Source organism: Leopardus geoffroyi, chromosome D2 (genome assembly GCF_018350155.1).
Source record: "Leopardus geoffroyi isolate Oge1 chromosome D2, O.geoffroyi_Oge1_pat1.0, whole genome shotgun sequence".
Classification (NCBI taxonomy): domain Eukaryota; kingdom Metazoa; phylum Chordata; class Mammalia; order Carnivora; family Felidae; genus Leopardus; species Leopardus geoffroyi.
Genome location: NC_059334.1, coordinates 12,815,581 through 12,841,256, shown reverse-complemented (window position 1 = coordinate 12,841,256; position 25,676 = coordinate 12,815,581). Strand labels below are relative to the sequence as shown.

At 47.8% G+C, this 25,676-nt stretch overlaps 1 protein-coding gene across 1 annotated transcript in view; it reads right to left on the bottom strand.

Annotated features, from left to right (window-relative positions):
• The window catches only part of NID1 (nidogen 1), an 83,818-nt gene that overhangs the window by 36,264 nt on the left and 21,878 nt on the right, over positions 1 to 25,676 (bottom strand). The window contains exons 2-9 of the mRNA XM_045437276.1: positions 18,959 to 19,258; positions 16,714 to 16,940; positions 13,879 to 14,261; positions 10,908 to 11,057; positions 8,522 to 8,773; positions 5,940 to 6,140; positions 3,463 to 3,708; positions 2,261 to 2,404 (exon numbers count right to left, since the gene is read on the bottom strand). Of these exons, the coding sequence (XP_045293232.1) occupies positions 2,261 to 2,404; positions 3,463 to 3,708; positions 5,940 to 6,140; positions 8,522 to 8,773; positions 10,908 to 11,057; positions 13,879 to 14,261; positions 16,714 to 16,940; positions 18,959 to 19,258 (1,903 nt within the window). The remainder of the gene's footprint in view (positions 1 to 2,260; positions 2,405 to 3,462; positions 3,709 to 5,939; positions 6,141 to 8,521; positions 8,774 to 10,907; positions 11,058 to 13,878; positions 14,262 to 16,713; positions 16,941 to 18,958; positions 19,259 to 25,676) is intronic.

Sequence of the window (25,676 nt, the reverse complement as noted above, 5' to 3'; positions counted from 1 at the left end):
TTTTTCAGAATGGCTACTTTTCATGTCTTTTCAACAACTCTAAATGTGTCCCTTTTATAAAGGCCAGGCTCTTTGAGGAGGGGACTTGTTCACTTTGATTTAAGTGTCTTGTGTGTGCTCAAGAGATGACAGGTTACCCACAACCATCTCTACAGACTCCCAATCGAGAAACACACGGAAGCCATTCTGCCAGGCACCCGAGCTCTTGTGTTTTCATCTGGAGACCTTCTCCAAACTACCTTCGAGGGTCACTCTGCAGTGTCTCGCCAACACCGGGCTTGTTCAGGATGCCAACTATCATTATATCCACATCACCCAAACTGAATTACAAAGGATCGTTCTCTTCTAAGTCATTTTGCAGATCAAAATAATGCATGAAGTGATTTGCCTAATGCAATTTCCTATCAACGGCCTCATGTCTCCATGCATTAACACTGTGAGGCATGTTCTAGTGACCCAGAACAAAAAGCAGCCTGACTGGGAATCTACCCACATTCCATGGTGCTAATCTGCCAGAGCAAGGGCTAACCCCAGAACAAAAGCAAGTCCCCACATGACCACCTGTCTTCCTGAGTGACTGCATCAGAGAGTTTTCTATGATAGCAATAGATTATGCAACGTATGGCTGGTTGTGCCTTGTGAACTGAATTAAGTCCTCCTTCTACAATAAGCTCAGGTACCAAGAGTGGAAGAATTAGCCAGATGTCATGGCCCAGCAGCAGCGGGTTGGGGCATCTCCACGTTTTATTAACATTCTGTTGGCATATGAAGTAGACACAGGGCCATGTAGAGACTAAGGAGGTATATGCTTCCCCCAAAGAAATGAGGGACCCCCTGCATGGTGTCCATCACCATCTTCACAGCCCTGAGAGGTCTCTGCTCACTCGTGCTCTCTCTCACCCTCTCTCTCTTACACACACACACGCACACACACACACACACACACACACACACACACAGGACCATGCTTTTTCAAATTCGCCTGAGCCAATTCAGCCATTCAAAACTGTTGGGCTATCTGGGGACATATTGGAAAACTGATGATCTGAGGCGATCAGATCCCTTCCCAGTGGTATGTTCCAAGGAAGGTGAGCCTCCGATTGAATTCTATCCCATGTACAAAGCTATCAGCAGGCTGGCTAAACGACTATACAGTCTGTTCTTTTAAGCACAGGTCCTGCTCTCCATGATTTCAGATGCCCCCACGAGGACCTCACATAGAGTTCACTCTGCCACCCTTTCTGTTAAATCAGCACATGAAGCGTGCCATTCATCAGAGGGTTGGATTCCAGACCTAAGGCATCGTTCCCAAAGTTCAGGGCTTCTGGGCTCACCAGATGCTTACGCCCGAGTCATTCAAGGGGGCTGCTCATCTTTCTGGCCAAACACACTTGTGTATGCTGCTCCTGCACTAGGGGATCTACTTCTAGCATTCCTTAGGGTCATCCGTGAGCCCTGTGTCACAGATGTCGGGAGCTCTGGTTGAAGCACCTAACTTCCTGGCACTAGCTGCCTCTGCTGTATGGACTCTTCACTGAGTCAGGAATCCACCAACTGGCCCTTGCTACTGGACCGCGATTTAGTCACGAACGTATCAGGATCCAGCTGTCTACATGCATGTATTAAAAATTAAATTATAGGGGCGCCTGGGTGGCTCAGTCGGTTAAGCGGCCAACTTCAGCTCAGGTCATGATCTCGCGGTCCATGAGTTCAAGCCCCGCGTCGGGCTCTGTGCTGACAGCTCAGAGCCTGGAGCCTGTTTCAGATTCTGTGTCTCCCTCTTTCTCTGCCCCTCCCCGCTCATGCTCTCTCTCTCTCTCTCAGAAATAAATAAATATTTTTTAAAATTTAAAAGGCAGAAGCGAAAGAATGGATCTCTAGAGCTGCTGGAAGAAATGAGATGGGGTTTGCGGGACACTGGACACCAGCAGTGCCTGGGTTCCTTACAGGGACCGTTACATTATTAATGTTAGAAACAGCGCTGACTTCAGCTTCCCTTTAAACCTGTGTGCGGTGAGGCTTTCTAAATTCTACTCTGCTGCTCGGAGTCTGTGCACTGGACCAGATGGAAGAAAGGGGCGGTCCCCGTAATGTGACCACGGGAAACCCAGGGTGTGGGGCTTAATCAGGCTCGGCAGGCCCACCGGCATCTCGCTCACCCACGCTCCCTCGCCACACCCAGCCCTCCAGTTTGCAGGATCTGGATACCCCCTCCCAGCTCGCTTCCCACTCCCCCACAAGTCAGAATGGACGGCTGTACCGGAGCAGGTCCTCCCGTCCCCTCGGAAGCCGATGGAACACTCGCAGGCAAACTGAACCCCGGGGCCGGGGCGACAGGCCGCGTTGGTGTCGCATCCGTGAGTGCCGATGTAGCAAGGATTCTGAAGGGCATCGGGGGAGCCATCTGTGAAGGAGAGACATTAAAGCCAAGTGAGTATTCAGAAACGCCTGACGGTTTTCCTCCTTCCACAGAAAGGAAGGCACAACTGAGGACCAGGAGAACAGCAGTGGGTCCTGGAACAAGAAACCAGACTCCTGTGTCACCAGGGGGCAGCATCGGCAAACTACATCCCTCCAGATCCACGCCTGCTTTTGTAAATAAAGTTTTATTGGAAACCAGCTGCATGCATTCACTTGCGAACGGTCAATGGCTGCTTTTGCGCTCGAATGACAGAACTGAGATCCTGTGACAGACGCTGCATAGCTGGCAAAGCCTAAAATATTCACATTTTTTAAGAAAAAATGCGCCAACCCCGATGCCCAGAGCTACAGTTGTCAAAGGATAGAGAAAGACACCAGCCTTCCTTGTTCTTTGTGGGGCTACGGAAGGACAAACGTGGTCAGCTGGAGAAGTGACCCGGGTGTGGGGGGACCCCACCAAAAATAACCGACAAAGAGAAAGACCTTAATACCCAACCCCAAAGATATGGAACCCCTGGGACTTGGAGATTCGGATAATGTGAAGTCTGACGCCGAGATGTCATGCTCGCTCTCCAAATGCCAGCTCCTTCCACGCAGCCAGAAGTATGCACAGACCCGACCTCAGCCCCAGCAATGTGCTGCCACAGGCAAAGGGCGTCGTAGGCGCTGTGCCTGACCTTCATCAGACTTTATTCAGATTTCCTCAGGCTCTGAGCACACATTCCATTCAAGGCTGAGTGTGAGAGTGCTCTAAATGCCCTGCTGAAGCCAGCTGTAGCCTTTTGGATGGTCCGCTCTGTGGGGTAACTCAACGGGTTAGCATTCTTCACCCCAAACAGAACAATGAAGAGGCTTTAGGTTAGCAGAACAGAGACGCCTAAGCTAAGAATCACAGGTGAGGAGATTATGTCGTCTGTCAGGCCATATTTTAGCATAGTTTCATCTTCTCACTGAGAGTAAAACGTGAAAAGTAATGCGCAAAAGAGCGGAGATAGATGTGCGGGCAGACACGCGATGCCCAATCTGAGCTGCCATTCCTACCCTTCACGGGACCGATGGAGTTGCTTAGCGCATAGCGCAAGATGCTCTCCTCCTGGTTGTACAGGACGAACACGCTGTCCACTGAGAGCTGCTGGGTGTTGGGCAGGGCCGGCCGGGAGGTGTCGTGGGCGCACTCCTGGAAGGTGATGGTCTGGCGCCACTGGTAAGTGTAGATGGTGGAAGGGGCAGCGCCATCTTGCTCAGGCTCCATCACGGTGTACTCCCGGGTGGAGGAGGATGTGATCACTGGGACGCGGTGCGGTGCGGTGGGTAGAAGGGAGACAAGGCAGGGAGACAAAGGAGGCAAGAGGCTTAGTCAAGGGCTTTAAAACTATTGGCAAGATTGCCTGCCCAGATGAGAGATCAGATGCAGCAGGTTGCAGAAGGCCATGTATTTCCGTGTTGGGACTCGCTCTGCTGCCTAGATTCCCATACTATTATTGGGATGGTTTGCATCAGTAATACGTATTCCTTTTTCTCATCACGTGCTCTTTAGAAGTTCTGAAGTCACCCAGAACCGCCCCAGAGAGTAAGGTCTGGTGGAAAGAGCACACGCGGGGAACCAGATACATCTGAACTTACACCTTGCACTACCACTCACAAGGTGTGTGATCACAGGCCGGTTACAACTCTAGCCTCGGTTTCTTCTACAACATGGGTTGGGGCGCGAATGACATAACGCATGTAAAATTTCTGGTCTCAAGTGGGCCACCACTATTAAGATAAACTACCATCTACGGAGCATTGACCGCGTGACCAGCAGAGCGCTAACTGCTTCACGCAAGTTATCTTACTTAGGATTCAATAAATAGGGGCTGCTATGTGTGACCCTAGATTAAGCAGTTCTCCCATATAAAAAATGAGACACTAAATGGGTTTCAAGAACCAATTTTTGAAAAATTACTAAAGTGCTGTGAGCCAACCTCAACAGAGAGACAGCCCTCCCCACTCAGAAGAGCCTCCTTTTCACCCATATGATGAAACTCTCAACTTCCTATTTAAGAAAAAAAAAGAATAAAAGGCTCTTTATATTTGTGTGCTCTGATGTAGTTCATAACAAAAGCCAGAAGATAAATAAAAGATCAGTGTAAGCTGCCTCCTGTCCAGCTCCCATGTGCTTGTGCTGCCAGAAACACCATCTGGTTGCAGGCTGACCGCAGACTGGGGTCCTGTTCCCCAGATCTTGTCATCCCCGGGGGAACCCAATCAAGCCACAAAGCCTTGGTCATTAGCACGACCTTCGTGGATGGCCATTTTATAAGAGCCTTCTAAAAGTTCCTGTTGTTTGGCTCAGCAGTTCTATTTCTAGGAATTGAATCTTAGAAAAGAATCAGAAATTTGGTCAAGATTTCTGATGGAGATGGTCATTTCAACTCGTTACAAGATGGGAAAATTGGAAATAGCTTAAACTTCAGAAAATACAATGGTTTAGGGGGCGCCTGGGTGGCGTTCAGCTCAGGTCATGAGCTCACGGTTCATGAGATCAAGCCCAGCATTGAGCTCTGCACTGACAGCATGGAGCCTGCTTGGGCTTCTCTCTCACTCCCTCTCTCTCTGCTCCTCCCCCATTGTGCTAGTGTGTGTGTGTGTGTGCACACACACGCTCACTCTCAAAATACATAAACATTAAAAAAAAAGAAAATAGAATGGTTCAAAGTAATAGCCATATAATAGTACAGACTCACTAAGCAATGTTTTCAAAGCCCACTGAAAATGAAGATATGATAATGTGATATAATTGCAATTTTACTTAAATAACAACTATATACCCAACTGTAGAATGTGTAATAGAAATGCATCAATGTTAAATTTCCTGACTGTGTGATCATTGTACTGTAGCCACGTAAGAGAATGTTCTTGTTCTTAGGAAAAATAGGTGACTTATTTAGGGGACGGAAGATCACAACAACTACAACTTATTCTCAAAAAATATGTATAATTTGTGATATATATAGACGTATATACATACACGTATATATATACACGCGTATATATATACATATAATAATGGCATGGTTTTACCATTATGCTTATTTTCTTTTTTGCACGAATTTTCTAAAAGTGTGTACTATGCCTGTAATTAGGGGAAAAGGTGATTTTAATAAGCTAGCACCCTGGGGCGCCTGGGTGGCGCAGTCGGTTAAGTGTCCGACTTCAGCCAGGTCACGATCTCGCGTCCGTGAGTTCGAGCCCCGCGTCAGGCTCTGAGCTGATGGCTCAGAGCCTGGAGCCTGTTTCCGATTCTGTGTTTCCCTCTCTCTCTGCCCCTCCCCCGTTCATGCTCTGTCTCTCTCTGTCCCAAAAATAAATAAACGTTGAAAAAAAAAATTAAAAAAAAAATAAGCTAGCACCCATCTATTTCCTGCTCCGAAGCCCAGGAGACAGTGCTGGGGCTGCAGCGGTGGGCGGGCCGGAGGCGGGGACTGCCCCCCCACCCCCTAGCCCCACCCCCCTCCCCCACGGAGCTGGCTGCTCACCCCCGGGGGAGTAGTGGTAGAGCTCTGTGTAGGGCTCGATGTGCACCGAGGAACCGAAGGGGATCTGCGGCACGCGGCCCTCCAGCTCCGTGGTGATGGTCAGGTGTCCGTGCTCGTCGATGCCGCTGAACCGCTGCTTGATGACCAGCTTGCCCGGGTGCCCCACGAAAGTCACCTCGGCCTGGCGGGTGAACTCGCCTCCTGGAAAGCAAGGGCAGTCTGTCACCTTGCCGTCTGGGAAGCCCCCTCCTGTCAGCCCTAGGCTCACAGTGCTGCGCGGGAAGGAGGCCAGAACTTCCTCTACAGGTGCTTTAGTCTGATTGCTAGAAACGGAGCTGGCAACACGGAGGACAGAGCGGGGATGTCCATGCCGCCCAACTGAGCGATGCGCCCTGGAGAGACACTCCTTCCCAGCCCCACCCCTGCATCTGAGATGGGCTGGCTCAGGAATGGTGCTGAAGAACAGAGGACCAGCAGTGCTAGGTACCGACCGGGTAAACCAGCACATGTCCCCTAACCCCGCTGAGCCTCCATTTCTTGGTGATAAAGGAGTGATCCATTCTGCCTTGTGGACACCAGAAGAGGTAAAGGATGTTACAAACTGCTTTGCCAGGGGCACCTGGGTGGCTCGGTCGATCAAGCGTCCAACTCTGGATTTCGGCTCAGGTCACGATCTCACGACTTGTGGGTTCGAGCCGCACCTCCAGCTGCACCTAGGGCTCCACGCTGACAGCGCAGAGCCTGTTTGGGATTCTTGTCTTCCCTCTCTCCCTCCCCCATTCTCTCTCTTTCTCTCTCTCTCTCTCTCTCTCACACACATACACACACTCTCTCTAAATAAACAAACATTTTAAAAATTTTCTAAAAAAGTGCTTTGCCAAACGTCAAGCGTTCCCAGATGCCAGTTACAATGATGATTAGCGTAACAGCTAAATGGTGGTCAGGAAGGGGAGTGGCTTAGGGCAAACCCTGGCCACTACCGGAAACCACCTGAGGAGCACTTATTATAGGTGTTGGCTCAGGAAACCTCCTTGGTCTGTGCAGGGCAGTAGCCCCAGACAGGCAACAAAAGTACCTGCCCCCTCTTCCGGCTTCTTCCCTTTTCCACATTTGCACACTCCCAGGACAGCAGGGGTGCTGGCAAACGATGACCCCAGGGCTAACTCTGGCAGGCAGCCCTTGGGCCAAGAACGCTCCTTACATTTTTAAATTTTTTTTTTTTTTTTTTTTTTAAGTCAAAAGCATGATGGGACGCCTGAGTGACTCAGTCGGTTAAGTGTCCGACGTCGGCTCAGGTCATGATCTTCCAGTTCGTGGGTTCGAGCCCCTCATCAGGCTCTGCGCCGACAGCTCAGAGCCTGGAGTCTGCCTCAAATTCTATGTCTCCCTCGCGCTCTGCCCCTCCCCCACCCATATCAGTCTCTCTCTCAAAAATAAATAAGCATTAAAAAAAAATTCAAAATATCACCATTTTAATTAACCCCCATATAAAGCAACACCAGCGCGAAACGCTGTGCGGGGAAGGAGTAGCGTCTGCGGGTCTGACTGCAAAGCTCAACTCTGTCTGCCAAGGAAGGAGCATGTCTGCATGAGAACATGAACGAGGTTATAATACTCAGGATATATATGCCTGAGGGGCAGAGAGAAGAAATATTAGGCCAAACATTAGATATCTTATGGGTAGGTCCACCCTTTTCCAAATATATATCCTCTCCTTTCTGAAAATGGCCACATTTCAGCATGTATTTACACTCCATCACTTTTGGAGGGTTACCCTTGGAAAGCCCAGAGACCCTGCTTTTGGGGTGTTTCCACAACAAAGCCACGGCTGAGGCTCCAGCGAGGGGAGGCAGTGGTGGAGAAAACGGAGGCAGCGGCTAGGTACCTGTGACCCAGAACAACGGGCTTCAGGTCCCGGAAGTGGCCGGAGAAGAAGAACAGAGTCTCCTGCACCCAAGCTGTTCCAGAAAAGGGCCTCTAGCATGCACAGGGCTGCTGGCCTCAGCAGAGACCACGACTACTCTACAGAAACCTTCCTCCCAACCATATGCCCCTGTGTCCAATAAAGACTGAACTTTTCCTGGCACAGCCTCTAAGAAGCTTCAAGGAAAGTCAGGTTTTCTAAGACGCAGGAGGATTATGTTTATCAGGCTTAATTTACCAGCTAGAAATGACAGGTTCCCTTTCTCCAAGCAGATACTGAAGAAACGTCAACTATCAGTTCAGATTGGTTGGGAATCTGGAGGCAGGCTTGATGACCAGAATGAGGGCAACTGTGAGCCCCACACTTTGGGGTGTGAGGATGTATAAAATGACATCACTTGCTCTGCTGGAGACTTCTAAATCCCGCCCCGCATGAAATCACTCCTTGATCACAATGCAATTCTAGATAGCTTTAGTTAGTACATAGTAATGAAAAAAATTGATGATTTTGCCTCAAAATCTTATTTCTGGAGCCACAAAATGTTCATCAGTAAGTTTTTACAGACAGGAAGTTCCCTTTGCATTCACCCCCCAGCCCTCCCCCAGGGCCCCAGGCACCATCGTGCAGTCCATTAATTTCAACGTCTGAGATAAATTACCTGTGATGCTGAACCCATTCTTGAATCCTTCTTGTTCCACCGCAAACATCCATCCAATGATGCCTCCAACAGGGGCCAGAGGAAGCAGAGAATAGCCGACGGTCTCGGGAATGGTGCTGATGGCTGTGTACGAGCGCCCGTGGTTCATCACCACATAAGAGTGGAGGTCGGTGTTCTCGAAGACAATGGGCACCGGGCTGTTCCCCACCAAAATCCTTCCTTTCACCTTGCCGTTAACTCGCTGAGGGGAACCTGAGCAAGAAACAAAGAAGCCAGCCTTTTAACAAAAAGTAACATGGCTGATAGGACCTGTACCTATAAAGCAAGTTAGATATTCCAACATCTTGGGGCGCCTGGTGGCTCAGTCAGTTGAGCGTCTGACTCTTGATTTCGGCTCAGGTCATGATCTCACAGTTTGTGAGTTCGAGCCCCATGTCAGGCTCTGTGCTGACAGCACGGGTCCTGCTTGGGATTCTCTCCCTCCATCTCTCTCTCTCTCTCTCTCTCTCTGTCCCTTGGCTTGCTTTCTCTCTCTCTCTCTTCCAATCTCAAAATAAATAAACATTTTAAAAAGAAAGAATTAAATTCTATCAGTTATTGATGGCACATATCTTGTTTCTCTTCCTAGAGTACTAGGGACAGGACTTTCCTACCCAGCTCCTTCACTTGGTCTCTGCAGAGTTTTCTACACATATTTAAGTTCTTAATGAAGTCTGTTGAGTCACACTAGACAGAGCGGCTTGTACCTGACCGTCATCGCCCATGTTCAGAAGACCTTTCACTGTTTGGGATGCCCAAAGGTCACTGACAAGCCAAAGCATACACACACAATAACTACGCACACAAATTGTGTCACTGCACTGGGGAATGCTATTAAGTTGGGACGACTAATATGAAAAAAATGCATCCCCTAAACAATTACAGAAACAGGCAGGAAAGCCAAGTTAAGGAAACCAAACAAATTTTTTCCACCAAACCTTGAGCCAGAAAAATGTTTCCAAAGTAGCAAGAATCCAACAAATGTTTAAACCACAGAACTATTATGGGGCGTGTATAGAATATCAAAATATGTAGCTGAACAGTTTGTTATATCTGAGCTTGCAAAACAAGCACAAACTGCTCAGCATTTCCAGCTCTGATATTTGGCATAGAAAGAGCTAAGGAGGCTGCTCTGTAAGAAAAAGTTTTCAGTGTCGATTCTAGAAGCTTGTCTCAGGGTGAGGGAAGTATAAAAGCCAAGCCCAAAACAAAGAAGCAAAGGCACACCATACCTGGGGGGTGGGGTGGGATTTACATTTACAGAAGTTCAAAACATCCCCCTAAATTAACATGAAAAGTACACATAATTTTCTTTCATTGCTTCAGATAGTATTTAACAAAACTCACTTTATCTCATTGTGACCCAGAAGAAAAAGAAATTTTTTTAGCAAATTAACTGATTTTACCACAGCTATGGCTGGGGATGCGAAAAACAGAAACCATTTCTGCAACTGAGTTTTATTTAGTCAAATTTGCAAAGCAGTTGAGGTTCCCGGTGAAACACAAGGAAAATGGCCGGTGACAAGTGAGGTGACTTGGTGTCTGAAGGGGACAAATGTTCAGTATGGTAGGGTTTTTGCTGGTTTTAATTTTATGGCCCTAACCTCCTGGAGGCCTCACTGTCTGACCCCCTAGACCTTCACCGAGAGGATTCTTCTCACCTGAGAACATCAAGACTGGCTGGTCCTCTTGGGTGCAGAGCTCAGAGCTGATGTCTGCCCACAGCTGAATCCATTTTGGAGTCAGCCCCCCCCCCCCCCACGGGTCTGGAGCCCGGAATTAATTGGCGTGCCCCTTATGCTCTGCCATCATCGTGCTGTGATTTTAGAGGCATGGGGGAAGGACAACCCAAGGGGAAGGGTGACTGGACTAGACTTTTCCCCACTACAAACTCTGGTCTACAGCCGCCCACGTTGGCCCAGCTGGGGCTTAACAACCATTAGGCCAGTCAGGTCTTCGAGCAGCGCCACACGGGAGGTTGGAAAGAAAGTGAGGGAAACAAGAGGCATTAACGATGCCAGGTCCAGGTCGCATTATTTCAAAACTTCAGCCTTTGTCCAACACTAGGGGCAGTTGTGAAGATGGGCTCATTTCAAAGATGGAGGAAAAAACAGCGCAGGAAAGAAAGAGACCTCACCGTGCTAGGAAAACGGGCATTCCCCGAGAAATACCCTTTAGGAGAGGATGACAAAGAATGGGAACGAGAGATTAAATATGATTGCCCTACTAAAAAGACTACCCACCTTTAGAGATCTGGGTAAAAGCCAACCTTTCAAAACAAGCACCAAAACAGAAACTCCACTCCCTCCTTCCTCCCGCGCAAATGGAACACACAAAAGCCGAGTACCTTCTGCGACACACTGTCGGCCGTTCCCAGTGTAGCCAGCAACGCAGCTGCAGCAGAAGCCCGTGGCGAAGTCCCTGCATTCCGCGTGCACAGAGCACTGGTGTCTGTTGTTGGCACACGTCTGGCGGGAATCCGTGTTGTAGCTGAATACTGTTTAGGGAAAACACGGCACACCGGTTAGCGTGTGCATGGCGGTGGGCCAGGCTGGGTTAATGACACTGTGCGCCCCCAAGCCCTTCCCGTCTGCTGGGGGGATTCCAGGACAGTGCTCACACCTGTAGCTTCTTACGTAGTATGGTGGCTGCAGTACGCAAACCACCAAGGCAAATGGGTCTAAAAGGGGTTTGAGACAACGCAAGGGTGAATTATTATAAATTGCTATAATCCTACGTATTGGGTCATGCAATCAATATTATCACTGTATCGATACCAAATACAACCTTAATATGGGATCCAGGTAATGTAGCCACGTGGGCTTGACATTTTGGGGCAGATCGTACTTTTTTTTTTTAATTTATATTTATATTTGAGGGAGAGACAAGAGCGTGAGTGGGGAGAGGCAGAGAGAAACTGAGACAGAATCCGAAGCAGGCTCCAGGCTCTGAGCTGTCAGCACAGAGCCCAATGCGGGGCTCGAACCCATGAGCTGTGACATCATGACCTGAGCTGAAGTCCAACGCTTAACCAACTGAGCCACTCAGGTGCCCCTGAGACGGTAAATTGTTTTAAGTTTATTTATTCATTTTCGAGAGAGACAGAGAGAGTGAGTGGGGGAGGGGCAGAGAGAGAGAGAGAGAGAGAGAGAGAGAGAGAGAGAGGGAGAGAATCCCAAGCAAGCCCTGCACTGTCAGTTAGGAGCCTGATGTGGGGCTTGAACTCACAACACTAGAGATCATGACTTGATCTGAAACCAAGAGTCAGATGATGAACCGACTGAGCCACTCAGGTGCCCCTAAATTTTTTTTTTTTTTACTGTTATTTATTGTGGTAAAAGAAAATTACACATATAGATCTATCTCATAAAATGTGTCATTTTAATGACCTAAATATTTTAAAACTTTGTTGCCTCTTTCTTCTCCCCAGGGGAAAACTCAGAAGCCCTTATACTCAAAAGCTGATTCGAAGTAATTCTTTAGTCATCCTTGGCCTAAAGGCCTTTGACCCAAGAAACAAAAAGAATTTCTATTTCAAATTCCTACTTCCCAGGTTCATTTTATTAGAACTATGAACTAGCTCATTAAATTTAATAATCCAGAGCAAATTAATTTGCAATGAACTTCAAAAGCACAAGAGGGATGGACTTTCAGAGGGGATAATGATCCAATTTATAAGTGACTGTTACGAGGGAAGATTAAAGTTTAACCTCAGGTGGATTTGATTAGTCTACACCCTCCGAAGGGAATTTCCAGTGTGTATAAGGGTGGCGTTTGGAGCTGGGAACATTCGGGCCCTGAGCTGAACACACAAGACGTGACTAATTACTTCAGCTCTAGCTGTGGGCCCAGCTCCCAGTGGGTCCCTTATGGCCTGTGTATCTGTGGGTGACTTTTCAAAGAACACCGGGAATGTACTGCTGGCTACAGGAGACTGACCTTTCTAATAAAAACAGTGGGATTGGAGGGACAGGAAACATCTGTTCTAGACACGTTTGGGGTTCAAGTCTAGGCTTTTACCAGTACCAAGTAATAAACCACCATAAGTTGTTGGTGCTAGGTATGATGAAGGCTTCACAAATGTTATGTCAGAGACACCTAGACAGGGAAAAGCAGAATAAGATTCCAGACTAAACACCTACAAGTAAATACACCCCACATGTCTGGGGGGATCAGTCTGGAACAAGTTCTACGAGTAAACACACCCTACATGTCTCGGGGAAATCAGTCTGGAACCAGCTGTAAGCACAGAGTGCCATATGCTAGCTGTTAGCATCACCCCAAGAAATCCAGGGCACAGCGTGTATAGGGGAGCCCTGAGACATGAGCCCATGTCCTCATCATGCCAGTAAGGGGTAATTTCCCCATTTCTGTGCCTAAAAAGTAAGCACTCTTCCCCTGCCCACCAGATCTTGTCCATGCTTTGGGATATTCGAAAAGAACAAACACGTATAAGGACCTGGATGAAACAAATCAGAAGGAGAAATAAAACAGAGTGAATCACGTGCAACGGAGTAGATTTTCCTGGGGACCTTAAAACTTCGTAGTAGAAGCAGGAAAGAGTCGCAGTAAACAACATTTAAAGGCTTGGGCCATCTCATTTATATGAATGTTAATGGATTATGCGTCAGCCTGAAGAGCGAAACATAGTAAATACAGTTTAATTTGAACATCTTTTATAAGACAAATCAAAGCACGCTGGAGCCCAAATGGTTTTCCCTCAGAATGCAGCAAAAATCTGATAGAATGTGGTTGACTAGAAGAGACTGTATTTTAAAACTATCTTTAAAAGAGGGCTCTGTTTGTGTTGCATTTTTAAATCTTCACAAACCAACTCTGAAGCTGACAGGACCGGGGAGGAAAAATAATCAACCATTCTCCTTCCAAAACCAAGAGGAAATAAACGTCAAAGATAAACTGCGTAAATAGCCAAAGAAACTTCGAAAATGTTTTTTCAGGTGGGTGAATACATTTCTGATCCCAGAAGTCACCAATAAGAAAATCAGACTTGTAAAATAATTCCAAAGCACTTTTCTCTTTAAAACGACAGAAACGAGTAAAAGGAAACTTGAAAGAGCACCCGCTCAGCAGTCCCCCGTAACCTCAGCCCTAATCCCAAAAGATGGCTTGGAGTCTTTGAAGCCATCAGGCCCATCCACCGAAGCTCTACGGCTGAGAACGGGGTCTGCCTCTACTTCCCCAGCTCACGTCCTCACAAACCGCCATGTGAGACACACAACTGACATCCCCCCAGCAGGACTCCTGTCTGGAAGCCCAAGTGTCCAGGAACATACCAGCTGCAACCTCAAAGGCCTTACCCACTCCTGTTTCCTCAACTTCATCCACGTCTATGACCTGTGGGTGCTGCTGGTGAAACCTCTCCCCCGGCAGCTGGAAAGATCTGGTCCTCTCCGTAGGAGGTCCGGGAGGTCCAGGGGGCCTCTCGGTGGGCAGGCGGCGGGGGGAGAGGACCCAGGGCACGCTGCGCATGCTGGGGTCTCCGCTCCTCGGAGCCTCATAGGGGAAGGATGTCGTGCCCACGTCCTCTAGGCCCAGATGTGTCACCGAGTCGTAATCTTCATCATCATATTCTGCTCCGTCGTCCAGTCCGAGGCTCACGTCAGAGGGCACTACACCACTGGCCGTGGCCGGGCTCCCGATCTCAAACACCCAGACGCCCTGCTGCCCGGAATTACTGCTCCTAGAGGGGAAGGATGGGCTTCTTAAAAACAGGCCAGCAACCACAAACCACCCCCACTAACCAAGCAGAAGGAGCCCTGGAGGTCTGGCATCAGCCTGAAACCTCTGGTTCTGCCACGGTGCTCCTAAAATCCTTGTAATCTCTGGAGTGATGAGATGGGCTTTTCTCTGCCAATGAACGAGTGGTGGCTGCAACCCTGGGGAGCTTCAGGATGGGGGCGGGACAGTAGAAAGACCAGGGCAAGGTTGGAAGGTTGGAACTTTCAGCCCCACGCCCTGACTTCCGGAGAGGGGAGGGGGTTGGAGACTGGGTTAATCATCAAGGCCGATGAGTTTATCCATCATGCTTATGTAAAAAAAAAAACCCTAAACGATGAGGTTGGGAGAGCTTTTGCGTTGGTGGGTGGTGTGCCCAGGGACAGCATGGAGGGTTCAAGCCTCCTCTCCCTCCCACACCTTGCCCTATACATTTCTTCTATTCGGGCTGTTCCCGACTTGTATCCTTTAAAATAAACTGGTGGGGCGCCTGGGTGCCTCAGTCGGTTATGTGTCCAACTCAGTTTCAGCTCACGTCATGATCTCAAGGGTTTGTGAGTTCAAGCCCTGCATTGGGCTCTGCTCTGACAGTGCGGAGCCTGCTTGGGATTCTCTCTCTCTCTCTCTCTCTCTCTCTCTCTCTCTCTCTCCCCCCTCTCTCTGCCCCTACCACACTCTCACTCCCTCTCTCTCTTGAAATAAATAAATAAACTTTGAAAAAGGACATTTAAAAATGAACTGGTGATAGTAAGAAAAGTGCTTCTCTGAGTCTGAGCCATTCTAGCAAATTATCCAACCTGAGCGGGGTGGGGGTGGGGGGGTCACAGAAACCCCCAATTTATAGAGCTGGTTGATCAGAAGTACAAGTGGCAACCTGGAAAGTGTGGCTGGCATCTGCAGTGGGGCCGTGCGGGACTGAGCCCTTAACCAATGGGATCCGTGCTCACCCTGGGCTGTTAGTGTCAGAACTGAACTGAATTGTAGGACACCAAGTGGATGTCCAGAGAGTTAGAGTATTGCTTGGTATGGGGGAGGGGGGGGAATCCCACCTATTTGGTGTCAGAAGTGTTGTGAGTGAAAACAGTACAGACTTGGATGATCAGAAATCCCAAGCCTATCAGCCATGGAATCTTGGACAGGCCTCAGTTTACCTTTTTATGTTCCAAACGTACGATGAGATGCAAATGAGATTCAGAACCTAAAGGCCTTTTATAATTAAAAAACACAGCAGAATAACCCTAATCTCTCCTCTCGGCACCATGTTTACTGTTCTTATGTGTCTGTGATCGGAAGTGCTCCTATCAGAAACTACGCAAAATGACCAGCTTCTGCAGCAGCAGGAGGGGAGAGACGTTCCTCGGTGGGGAACACTGAGCAAGATGCTGGGGTGGGACGGGGGGATGAGGATCCAGAAAGCCCTGCAGAAATAAGATGTGTATTCAATCTGTCTCCCGGCGACTTCCAGGAAAGGCAAGGGTATACAGGACCTTGCTAGCACCAGCTCATGAGAACCAGTTGTTAAATGTTAGCAATTTTGCAAGCCAGTTATTAAACACAGCCATTGTAAGCAATTAAATTACGTAAACTTATAATTAAATAAATTACATTAAAAAAACAAAGGCAACAAATACTTGAAACTCATCACGTTGATTTATTTTACGATCGCCTACATGTTCTGGAAGTTATTGAAATCTATTGCATCTGCGTGCTGAGAATGGTTCTCTTCTGAGCTCCATGGTTGAGCAACACGAAGTGGGTAGCCGGAAAGCGGCCAATAAAGGAGAATTTACACCATGGAAATAGGCAAGAAGTATAAATGAGGGCTTTCCTCACCCATATAAAGCCAGTTGCTAAGCAGGCCATTAAGTCAAGGGCAGGGGAATTTTAGAGTCAATTTGACAATATGATGTTGAGGGAGGGTGTTCTTTCTTCATTTTTTAAAGCATACTGGGAGAGGAAAGATTTTAGTTTCAGAAAAAGTAGTCTGAGCTTTCCCCGCTTCCGCCAAATTCTACGAAATGGCCCAAGAGAGCACTATTTCTGTTGTGAGAATTTCTCCCCTAGTCCGTGTGGCGGGAGAAGGTTTTTCTCAGCCCTGGGTTCATAGCAGGAGACAGGGTTTGAATAGCTTTTATTTCTAACTTTATATTTGCAGAAGAGATGGTAGAAACAGTTTCAAATGAGCATGAGATCTAAAAAATAGGAAACCTGCTCATCCTAAGAGTGTATTACTTTTAGTTCATCAGGAAAAAAACACTACATAATATAAAAAACTACATACAAAATTTAAATCTGTGGGAACACTTATAGGTAATGTTCCATAGTGCCCATTATATCATATATCACCCTTAGTAAAATAATAAAATGATCATCTTAATAATGAAATGATCACGAAGGGGAGAACAAAGAAAGCGTACTTGGCCAAATTTCCAATGGATTCTCTGTCGTTGGCAAATATATTATAAGCTCCATCGCTCTTCCATATAAATCCTTGTACACCTTGACTGAATGCAACCACAGCGGGAACTTGGGTCTCATCCTTCTTTGAAAATGTCGTGTCGAACTGCAGACCGTCTTCAGGATAAAGGAAAATGGCGTAGGAGCTGGAATCGGAGGAGGCCAGAACAGCCTGGAATGTGTTTCTCTGTGAAGATGAGTTGAGGTTGAGTTACTCAGGAAAATATCGATGGATCTTAAATTGTTCTATTTCCCAGACTACACAGAGAACATCCAGAGATGGCAGTATCCTCACCTTATTCTAAAAGTATTTTCGTAGCAAAAACCAAGTATTCCAGGATGGCTCCACTTAAATATTTCTGAGCCTTTGTCAACATGAAATTTTCCAATTAATGAACGAATACTTTCTGCATGAAGGTTAGCCAAAAATTACAGAGATGTTACCTCTAGACCTAAATCTTATGTAAGTTAGCAAATTCTTATCCATAGAATTTGTTTCCATTACTATGAAACTTATTCAAACATCATGCTTAACAGCATTTAGCATACATCTGTTGAGCCCAAGCAACACAATGTAAGAAGAATCGTGAGCTCTGGGAGAAAACAGATGTGGACCCAAATCCTTGCTTGACTCATCATGGGTTGTGTGACTTTGGGCCTGTTACTTAAATTCTCTAAGTCTGGATTTCTGAATCTGCCAGATGGAGAGAAAACCATTTACTTCGCAGAAATGATAGGAGATCTGTGTGAAATATGAAGGGCCAGGCACAGAGAAGATATTCCTTAAATACTGGTTATCTTTCCTATAAATACATGGTTCCTGTGCTTGAAAATTTCTGGTCCAGATGGGAAGACTGACATGTGAAGAAAACATTGCAAAACTAGGGGACCGGGGTGCCTGGCTGGCTGAGTCAGTAGAGCATGTGACTCATGATCTTGGGGTTGGGAGTTCGAACCCCATGTTGGGTGTAGAGATTACTTAAAAATAAACTCTTAAAAAACAACGGGGGGCAGATTCTATAAGGGAGTTGTATCCAAATGCTATTGCAGCCACAGAAAGAAGTGCCCGATGCTGGGAGGGAGGGAGCAGACAAGGCTGTGAAAGTTGGGAGGCTCAAGTACAAGTTCGACACCAGCCGTGGGAGTCAGGGAGAGGCTGTCACAAGCAGAGAGGAAAGCAAGTGCAAGATATTGAGGGGGGGGGGGGTGGGGAGCAGGATGATCAGAGAATTGCTAATAATTTCGCGTAAATTGTGCTGCAAAGGGTGTGTGGAGAAGTAAGGGGAGATTAGGCCCAAGAGGCAGGCAAGGGCTCTGCACGAGGGGTTGGGCATTTATCACTCAAGTGACAGGGACAGACACTTCAGAAAAGGCAGGTTGTAAGCAGTTTCCAAGGACGGCACTCACACAGATACAAAAAGCAAACTGTGTCACGCAGGCCCATGACAGACTTTCCCCAAGTGTGTTCTGTGGGATGTAACGGGTCTTATTTGGGAGGGGAAAAAAGAATCTGGCCAAAAGGTTTGGGGGCTCCTAAATTTTTTTTAAAAATTAAGCCAGTTTCGGGGCTCCCGGGTGGCTCAGTCGGTTAAGCACCTGACTCTTGGTTTCTGCTCAGGTCACAATCTCACGGTTGGTGAGAATGAGCCCCACACTAGGCTCTGTGCTGACAGTGCAGAGCCTGCTTGGGATTCTCTCTTTCTCTCCCTCTCTCTCTCTCTGCCCCTCCCCTGCTTGCATGCTCGTATGCTCTCTCTCATTCAAAATAAATAAATAAACTTAAAAAGAAAATTACATGGTCTTCTTTACCGTAGGACTTTTCAGAGTGAGTCACCAGGAGAGAGAGAAAGTTTTGCATCTCCAAATTTATTTGCCCAGGGGGGGCTTTTTTCTCAAGGACTCTCGTGCAGGACTGGGTGTTCTATGGTACACACTTTGGGAACCACCAACCTGGAACCTCCTGTGTTTAAAGGGAGTGGTTTGGGACCTTTCAAGGTTCTCTCTCCTCTGTAATACTGTAAATATTAAATAATGGCAGAGTGAAATTATTTTTCTAAGGAGAAACAGAGGCGTGTCCTGAACAGTGACTTCAGATCTAGAGATGGCTTCTCGACTCACTCAAGTATTTTCCCTCCTTCAAGGAAGACTGAAGTGTGCAAAGCTAACCTGTGGAGTATTCGCACTTGTACCTGGGTGAGCGCTTACCTTGCCTTCCTGGGCGGGGTCCTTGCTGGGCCCTTGGTAAGGGGCCACGGATTCCCAAGTGACAACCACCGCGCTACTGGGCTGGAAAGAGATTTCTGGGAACCCTCTCTGGACACACTCCGCTGCCAGCCGAGTGACAGAGGGGGATAAGTCTTCCCGGTAATAAACCTTCCCAAAGCCATCTGTCGTGTCCAAGTCCGCCAGGAAAGGTGCAACTACTCCGAAGGTCGGTGGGAAGAGCCCAGGGGAGGATTCTTTGGCCGGGGGTTCACTCATGGCAATAATGCCATTTGTGGTGACCTGTACAAAACCAAGCATAGTTACGAGGCATGCGGGAAAAAAAAGTCTTCCTCAGGGACTCTGAACTGCCACTCACGGAACACTGCCACAGGCACCCCCCGTCCGTCAAATACAACGGAACTGGAGAAGGGCAGGGTCCCGAACTGTAAGACTCGGGACTGCCCTCCTCAGCAGGATGACCCAGTGGAAGGTTCCAGGGGCGAGAATCACAGGACCTGACTCTGGCATAGACCAGTCACCCAACCTCGGACACGTGTCTTGAACTTCAAATCTTGGGCTTTCCATGCACGCGTGCCCTCACACATAAGCCATTGTGAAAGCCGTCATCACGTTCCCCAACAAACTGAGCAGTTGTTACGTACCAGGATTGTGTCAGGTGCTGTGGGTAGTACCCAGGCTCTGCCTTCAAGGATCCCATGATTCAGAAAGATATGGGGAAGGATTGACACAAACAGATGACGATACAATAAGTAACGAGTCAATAACTAAATTTGGGGGCACCTGGCTGGCTCAGTCAGTAGAACATGGGACTCTTGATCTCAGGGTCGTGCATTCAAGCCCCACTTTGGGTGTCGAGCTTACTTAAAAAAAAGGTAATAATAAATAAATAAAATAAATTGGAAGCGTATCTCTTAAAAAAAAAAAAAAAGAAGCAGCACACATCGGGGCACCTGGGTGGCACAGTCGGTCGAGTGTCTGACCGTGGTTTCAGCTCAGGTCATGATCTCACAGTTGGTGAGTTCGAGCCCCGCATCGGGCTGTGTGCTGATGGCACAGAGCTTGCTTGGGATTCTGTCTCTCCTTCTCTCTGCTCCTCCCCTGCTTGTGCTGGCTTTCTCTCCAAGTAAATAAATAAACTTAAAAAAAAAAAAAAAAAAAAGAAGTACATTTAAATGGGACATGATGGTATCATTAATTATTATGTCTGGTTTAATCTGTCAAAATAATAGCTAACACTTTCAGTGTTTATCATGTTCCAGGCATCTTTTTTTTTTTTTTAAGTTTATTTATTTATTAAGAGAGAGACAGAGAAGCATGAGCGTGGCAGGGGCCGAAAGCGAGAGAGACAGAGAATCCCAAACAGTCTCCTCACTGTCAGTGCAGAGCCCGACGCAGGGCTCAATCTCACGAGATGTGACCATGTGATCATGACCTGAGCTGAAAACAACAGGCAGATGCTTAACCAACTGAGCCACCCAGGTGCCCCCATGTTCCAGACATCTTATTAACATTTAATCCTCAGAAGAACCCCATAAGACTAGATACTGTTATTTTCCACGTTTTTCTGGTGGAGAAAATGAGGTAAGTTAAATCAGTTTGTCCAAAGGTACCAAGTGTCAGCACTGGGCTTCGAACCCAGGGAGCCAGACTCCAAAGTTGGCCCTCTTTAATCACTGTGTACAGCCTCCTTGAAATCAGTTTTAACGCCCTACAAAAAGAGCTCAGTGTTCTCATCCAGCTAACCCCCACACTCCTTGGGGAAAAAAGGGAGGGGGACAAAGAGCCCCTTGATGGAAGGCACTTGGTGGTGGGAGTGCTTGGGTCTCCTGCAAAGCCATGCTAAGAATGAGGCTTTGACCCCTTTGCTCTTTCTTGTTAGTGCACAATCCTGTGATGACACAGAACACCGCTCTGGTTGCTCTTTTTACTCCAAGAATTTGTGAATAAGAATGCCCTAGGGGCGCCTGGGTGGCTCAGTCGGCTAAGGGTCCAACCCTTGATTTTGGCTCAGGTCATGATCTGGCAGTTCATAGTCTGAGTTCTGCATCGGGCTCTGTGCTGACAGTGGAAAGCCTGCTTGGGATTCTCTGCATCCCTCTCTCTGCCCCTCCCCCGCTTATGCGTGTGCGTGCGTGTGTGTGTGTGTGTGTGTGTGTGTGTGTGCACGTGCTCTCTCTCTCTCTCTCTCTCAAAAATAAGTCAACTTTTAAAAAACTGCCCTAATCAAATGGGAGAGATTTTGCAAATGGCACCTTAGTGTGCTCTTTAAGAGTCTGTGGATCAGAAGAACATGAATGCAAACAAGGCACTCTCTATTGTTAAGGAGTCGATTTCGGCTTTTGGCGGGAGGGAGGTTGGGTTTTCCAAGTCACTTATTTCCCCCCACCCCTTCCCTCCTCCAGCCTTCTCCTCCACTCGCTACAGACCTCACTACTAGAGAAGGGGGCGGGGTACACACTTAAGAAGAGAACTAAAGAGCAAACCCTGCAACAGGCGGGAGAACTGGGTGAAAAGGTTCAAAGGGGTGGAGCAGATCTGGGCTCCGGGAAGAGAAAGCCACAAGAGTTCTGGGAGTTACGCGTGGACTTTGCAAAGCCCTCCCTCTACACCCGTCTTCACGGGCTGTTAACTGTTTAGAGGACACAATTTCCAGCACCATCTGGCACAGTGATGATTTTCCAGAGCGTGCTGCTGGCAGGCTGCGGAGAAGGGAGTCAGGAAAGGAGCGCTGCCAGCTCATTTCTCACCCTCTCGTCCCGCCAGCCCATCCACACATCTCCCCGCACTGACATCCCAGCGGGACTTGTGTGTGGGGGCGTGGGAAACAGCTCACTCTCCCAAAGCCTCCAGAAGCTGGCAGTTACCAGCCGCTAGTGGGAAGCGATCACACGGAGGCCACATGCACGCAACTTAGTTTTAAAAAGCTGTTTTCCGGTGGCATTGAAGTCAGTCCCACAATTGTGAAAACATTCCCGGTGTCTTTTCTTATTTAGAATCTGGGCACGGGGCTGTTTCTATTATCACAAGGAATGCTTTGGGAATCGAGTGTTTAGACAAGTATCAAGAACACTGCAAATGCTTTGGACACAGACCACATAACCCTCATTAGGATCTGTCCTGCACAATTACTTTTCAGCCATTTTTTAATGGTACATGTGGCTCAATTGCTGGTGATAACGAAGAAAGATGACAACAGAGTATAAATGTCATAGACAGAACATCCAGAAGTATCATCTGACTCTTAGCTTTACACTTCTTCCTGGGGGCGCCTGGGTGGCTCAGTCAGTGAAGCATCCGACTTGTCCTTTCCACTCAGGTCATGATCTCACGGTTTGTGAGTTCGAGCCCCGCAGGCAGCTCTGTGCTGACAGTGTGCTGCCTGCTTGGGATTCTCTCTCTCTCCTTCTCCCTCTCCCTCTCTCTCTCTCTCACTATAAATAAATAAACTTAACAGAAATATGCTTTAAAAAGAAAAAACTCCCCAGTAAATGTTTCTTTGTTTGTTTGAGACATACCAATTAATGGCTGACTTGAACAATAATATTCTCTTACATTTGGATGCCAGTCTCACTGTACAAACCTCTCAAGGGTGTGATGCTCCCATTGTCTGGTTCCTTTTCTCCTTCTTAAAGTCGAGCAAGCAACAGAAGCACAGGGAACACAAAGGGAAGGGCCTAGAAGGTTCTTTTTTTTTAATTTTTTTTTTTAACGTTTATTTGTTTTTGAGACAGAGAGAGACAGACCGTGAACGGGGGAGGGTCAGAGAGAGGGAGACACAGAATCTGAAACAGGCTCCAGGCTCTGAGCTGTCAGCACAGAGCCCGACTCGGGGCTTGAACCCACGGACCGTGAGATCATGACCTGAGCCGAAGTCGGCCGCCCAACCGACTGAGCCACCCAGGCGCCCGCCTAGAAGGTTCTTAAGAGGCCAGGAGGACGGACGTGGGCCCTACAACCTCCAAAGGGAACAGAGTGGGAACTACTGAGAGATCCATGCCATTCGCCCCATTGCTTAAGCCAGGAAACTGGAGAGTCGGCCGTGATTCTTTTCCCTTTCCCAGCCCATGTCCCATGTGTCCCACCTCCAAGGTCCCTGGCATGCTCTCCAACCCTGCCACCAGCAGCACTGTCTCCCCAGCCCCATACAGTCACATAACTGGCTCACTCCCGTCCTCCAGAGCTCAGGGAGGTACAGCCTCTAAGAGAGGCAGCCAGCATAGTCTCCTCCTCTTCTTTCCTCTCTTCCCTCACTCCCTGGCCCCCCATTTCTGTCCCCGCTTCCTGTTTGTGTCCTTCCAAGTGCAGAACACGCTGTGTAATGACCTTATTGACTCATGTGCTAGCTCTGGCTGCTTTCCCCGCGAGGCAGTGTGTCCCCTCGAAAGCCGGGACAGTGTCCACCTTGGTCACTACTATAGCTGCAAAGCTTCGACAATGCCTGGTATGTGTTAGCCCCGTCCCTTCCTGACTTCCTCTAGAAAATAGGGTGAGGAAATTCATACAGAATAAGGCCTGAATACCAAGGTTGTTCTAGAAATAGTGCCCGAAGGTGTGTGAGTTCCATCTGTGAGCGCATGAAGGATCACGGCATGATGGGTTAACGGAGGTCCTTCCCACTGGTCATTGGTCCCTCACACCAATGATTAAAACAAGGAGTCTGGGGGCACCTGGGTGGCTTGGTCGGTTAAGTGTCCGACTTCGGCTCAGGTCATGATCTCACAGTCTACGGGTTTGAGCCCCGCCTCGGGCTCTGGGCTGACAGCTCGGAGCCTGGAGCCCGCTTCGGATTCTGTGTCTCCCTCTCTCTCTGCCCCTCCCCCACTCGTGCTCTGTCTCTCTCTCTGTCTCAAAAATAAACATTTTTAAAAATTTTCACTTTTAAAAATAAAAAAATAAAAATAAAAAAATAAAACAGAGTCTGTTGGGATGCCTTGGGTGGTTCAGTAGGCTAAGCGTCTAGCATTTGATTTTGGCTCAGGTCATGCTCTCACGGTTCGTGGGTTCGAGCCCTATGTCAGGCTCTGCACTGGCAGTGTGGAGCCTGCTTGGGATTCTCTCTCTCTCCCTCTCTCTCTGCCCTTCCCCCACCTGAAAATAAATAAATAAGCTTAAAAAAAAAAACAAGAAGGAGTGAGGTTTAAAAAAAGAAGAGTCTGCGGGGCGCCTGGGTGGCGCAGTCGGTTAAGCGTCCGACTTCAGCCAGGTCACGATCTTGCGGTCTGTGAGTTCGAGCCCCGCGTCAGGCTCTGGGCTGATGGCTCAGAGCCTGGAGCCTGTTTCCGATTCTGTGTCTCCCTCTCTCTCTGCCCCTCCCCCGTTCATGCTCTGTCTCTCTCTGTCCCAAAAATAAATAAACGTTGAAAAAAAAAAAAAAAAAAAAAGAAGAGTCTGCATAAATATAAACTGATAACAAGTCTCCAGATCTAACCACCAGTTTACAGGAAATACAGGGCCCAGAAGAACATGTTCAATGATACTGTAGGGACATGATCAGCAAAATCCAGAGTATGGGACACTGTGAAGGGCAAATACCCAGTTTCTTTAATAAATACATTTCAAGAAAAAAGGCTGTGAGGGGAACCTGTAGATTTAAGAAGTCCTAAGAAACGTATCTGCCAGATCTGGGTCCAATCTAAGCTGGCCTGGGTCCAGCATTAGCCTTGGGGGAATAAAATTTTGTTTTAAGGAGGAACAAACAGGTTGACCTTACCAAAGATAATCTTGAAATACAGTGGCCCACAGTGGAGAACTTTTAACCTAGATAAGCTTATCCATTTATGGGGTATCCTACAGAAAAAGGGGTCTCAGCCAAGCACTCACCATAAAAGGTAGAGGGGAAATTATTTTTCCTGCTCTATGGTTTCTGGTGACCAGGATATGACCTGCTGGGACACCCCACTCCCTTCAGAGCCTACAGATGGGATCCTGGGAAAACTAGCAAAAGCCAGCAAACGGTGAGAATTCTCGCCAAAGTCAGCTGTCCCAGATCTCTATCTGTAGCGCCTGGTTGAGAGAGGAAGGTAAAATTTCATGCTGTCCCTTCCTTTCCAAATTCAGATTGGCAGGCAAAAAGACATTTGTAACAATGAGGTCTTTGAATTGTGACTCTCGAGAATTTACTTTTGGGTACCCATTGGTTGTTGATCCTTTCTCTCCCGGGGACAGCTACTGCCTTCTTATTTATCTTGCTTTGTGTCAGGTTGGGGGCCCCCCAAATTTGGCCAGAGATGTGCGTTGTACTCCATTTGCGGCTAGGGTCCTATCAACCACTGCCAGCTCTCAGGAGAACTAAGTCTTTCATTCTTTCCGTTATGTTTGGGGGCGGCTGGTGGTTATCTTGGGCAGGCAGGATCCTCCGCACCCTCTTTGGGGATGCCTCTTGTATTCAAGGGATTGTTCAATACTGTCAGGAATATTTACCGTTTGTGCCTGTTGAAACCTGACAAGATATTTGAAAGGATCTTGTTAAGTAGCTCTATGGTCAGAAGCGGGCCAGCCTGGAAGCCGGTCTTCAGAGATGAGAGGAACACTTTTTAGGCCTTCTCACCTGAACTAAAATGAAACCATGTAACCCAGAGGGAAAGAAACACATTCTCAAGTCTTTCCTGGAAGGATTTACTAAAATATTCCAAAGACCAACAGCTCTAAATCTAGAACACAAGAATCTTGTGATTTCCATCTTGGTTGAAGATCTTCT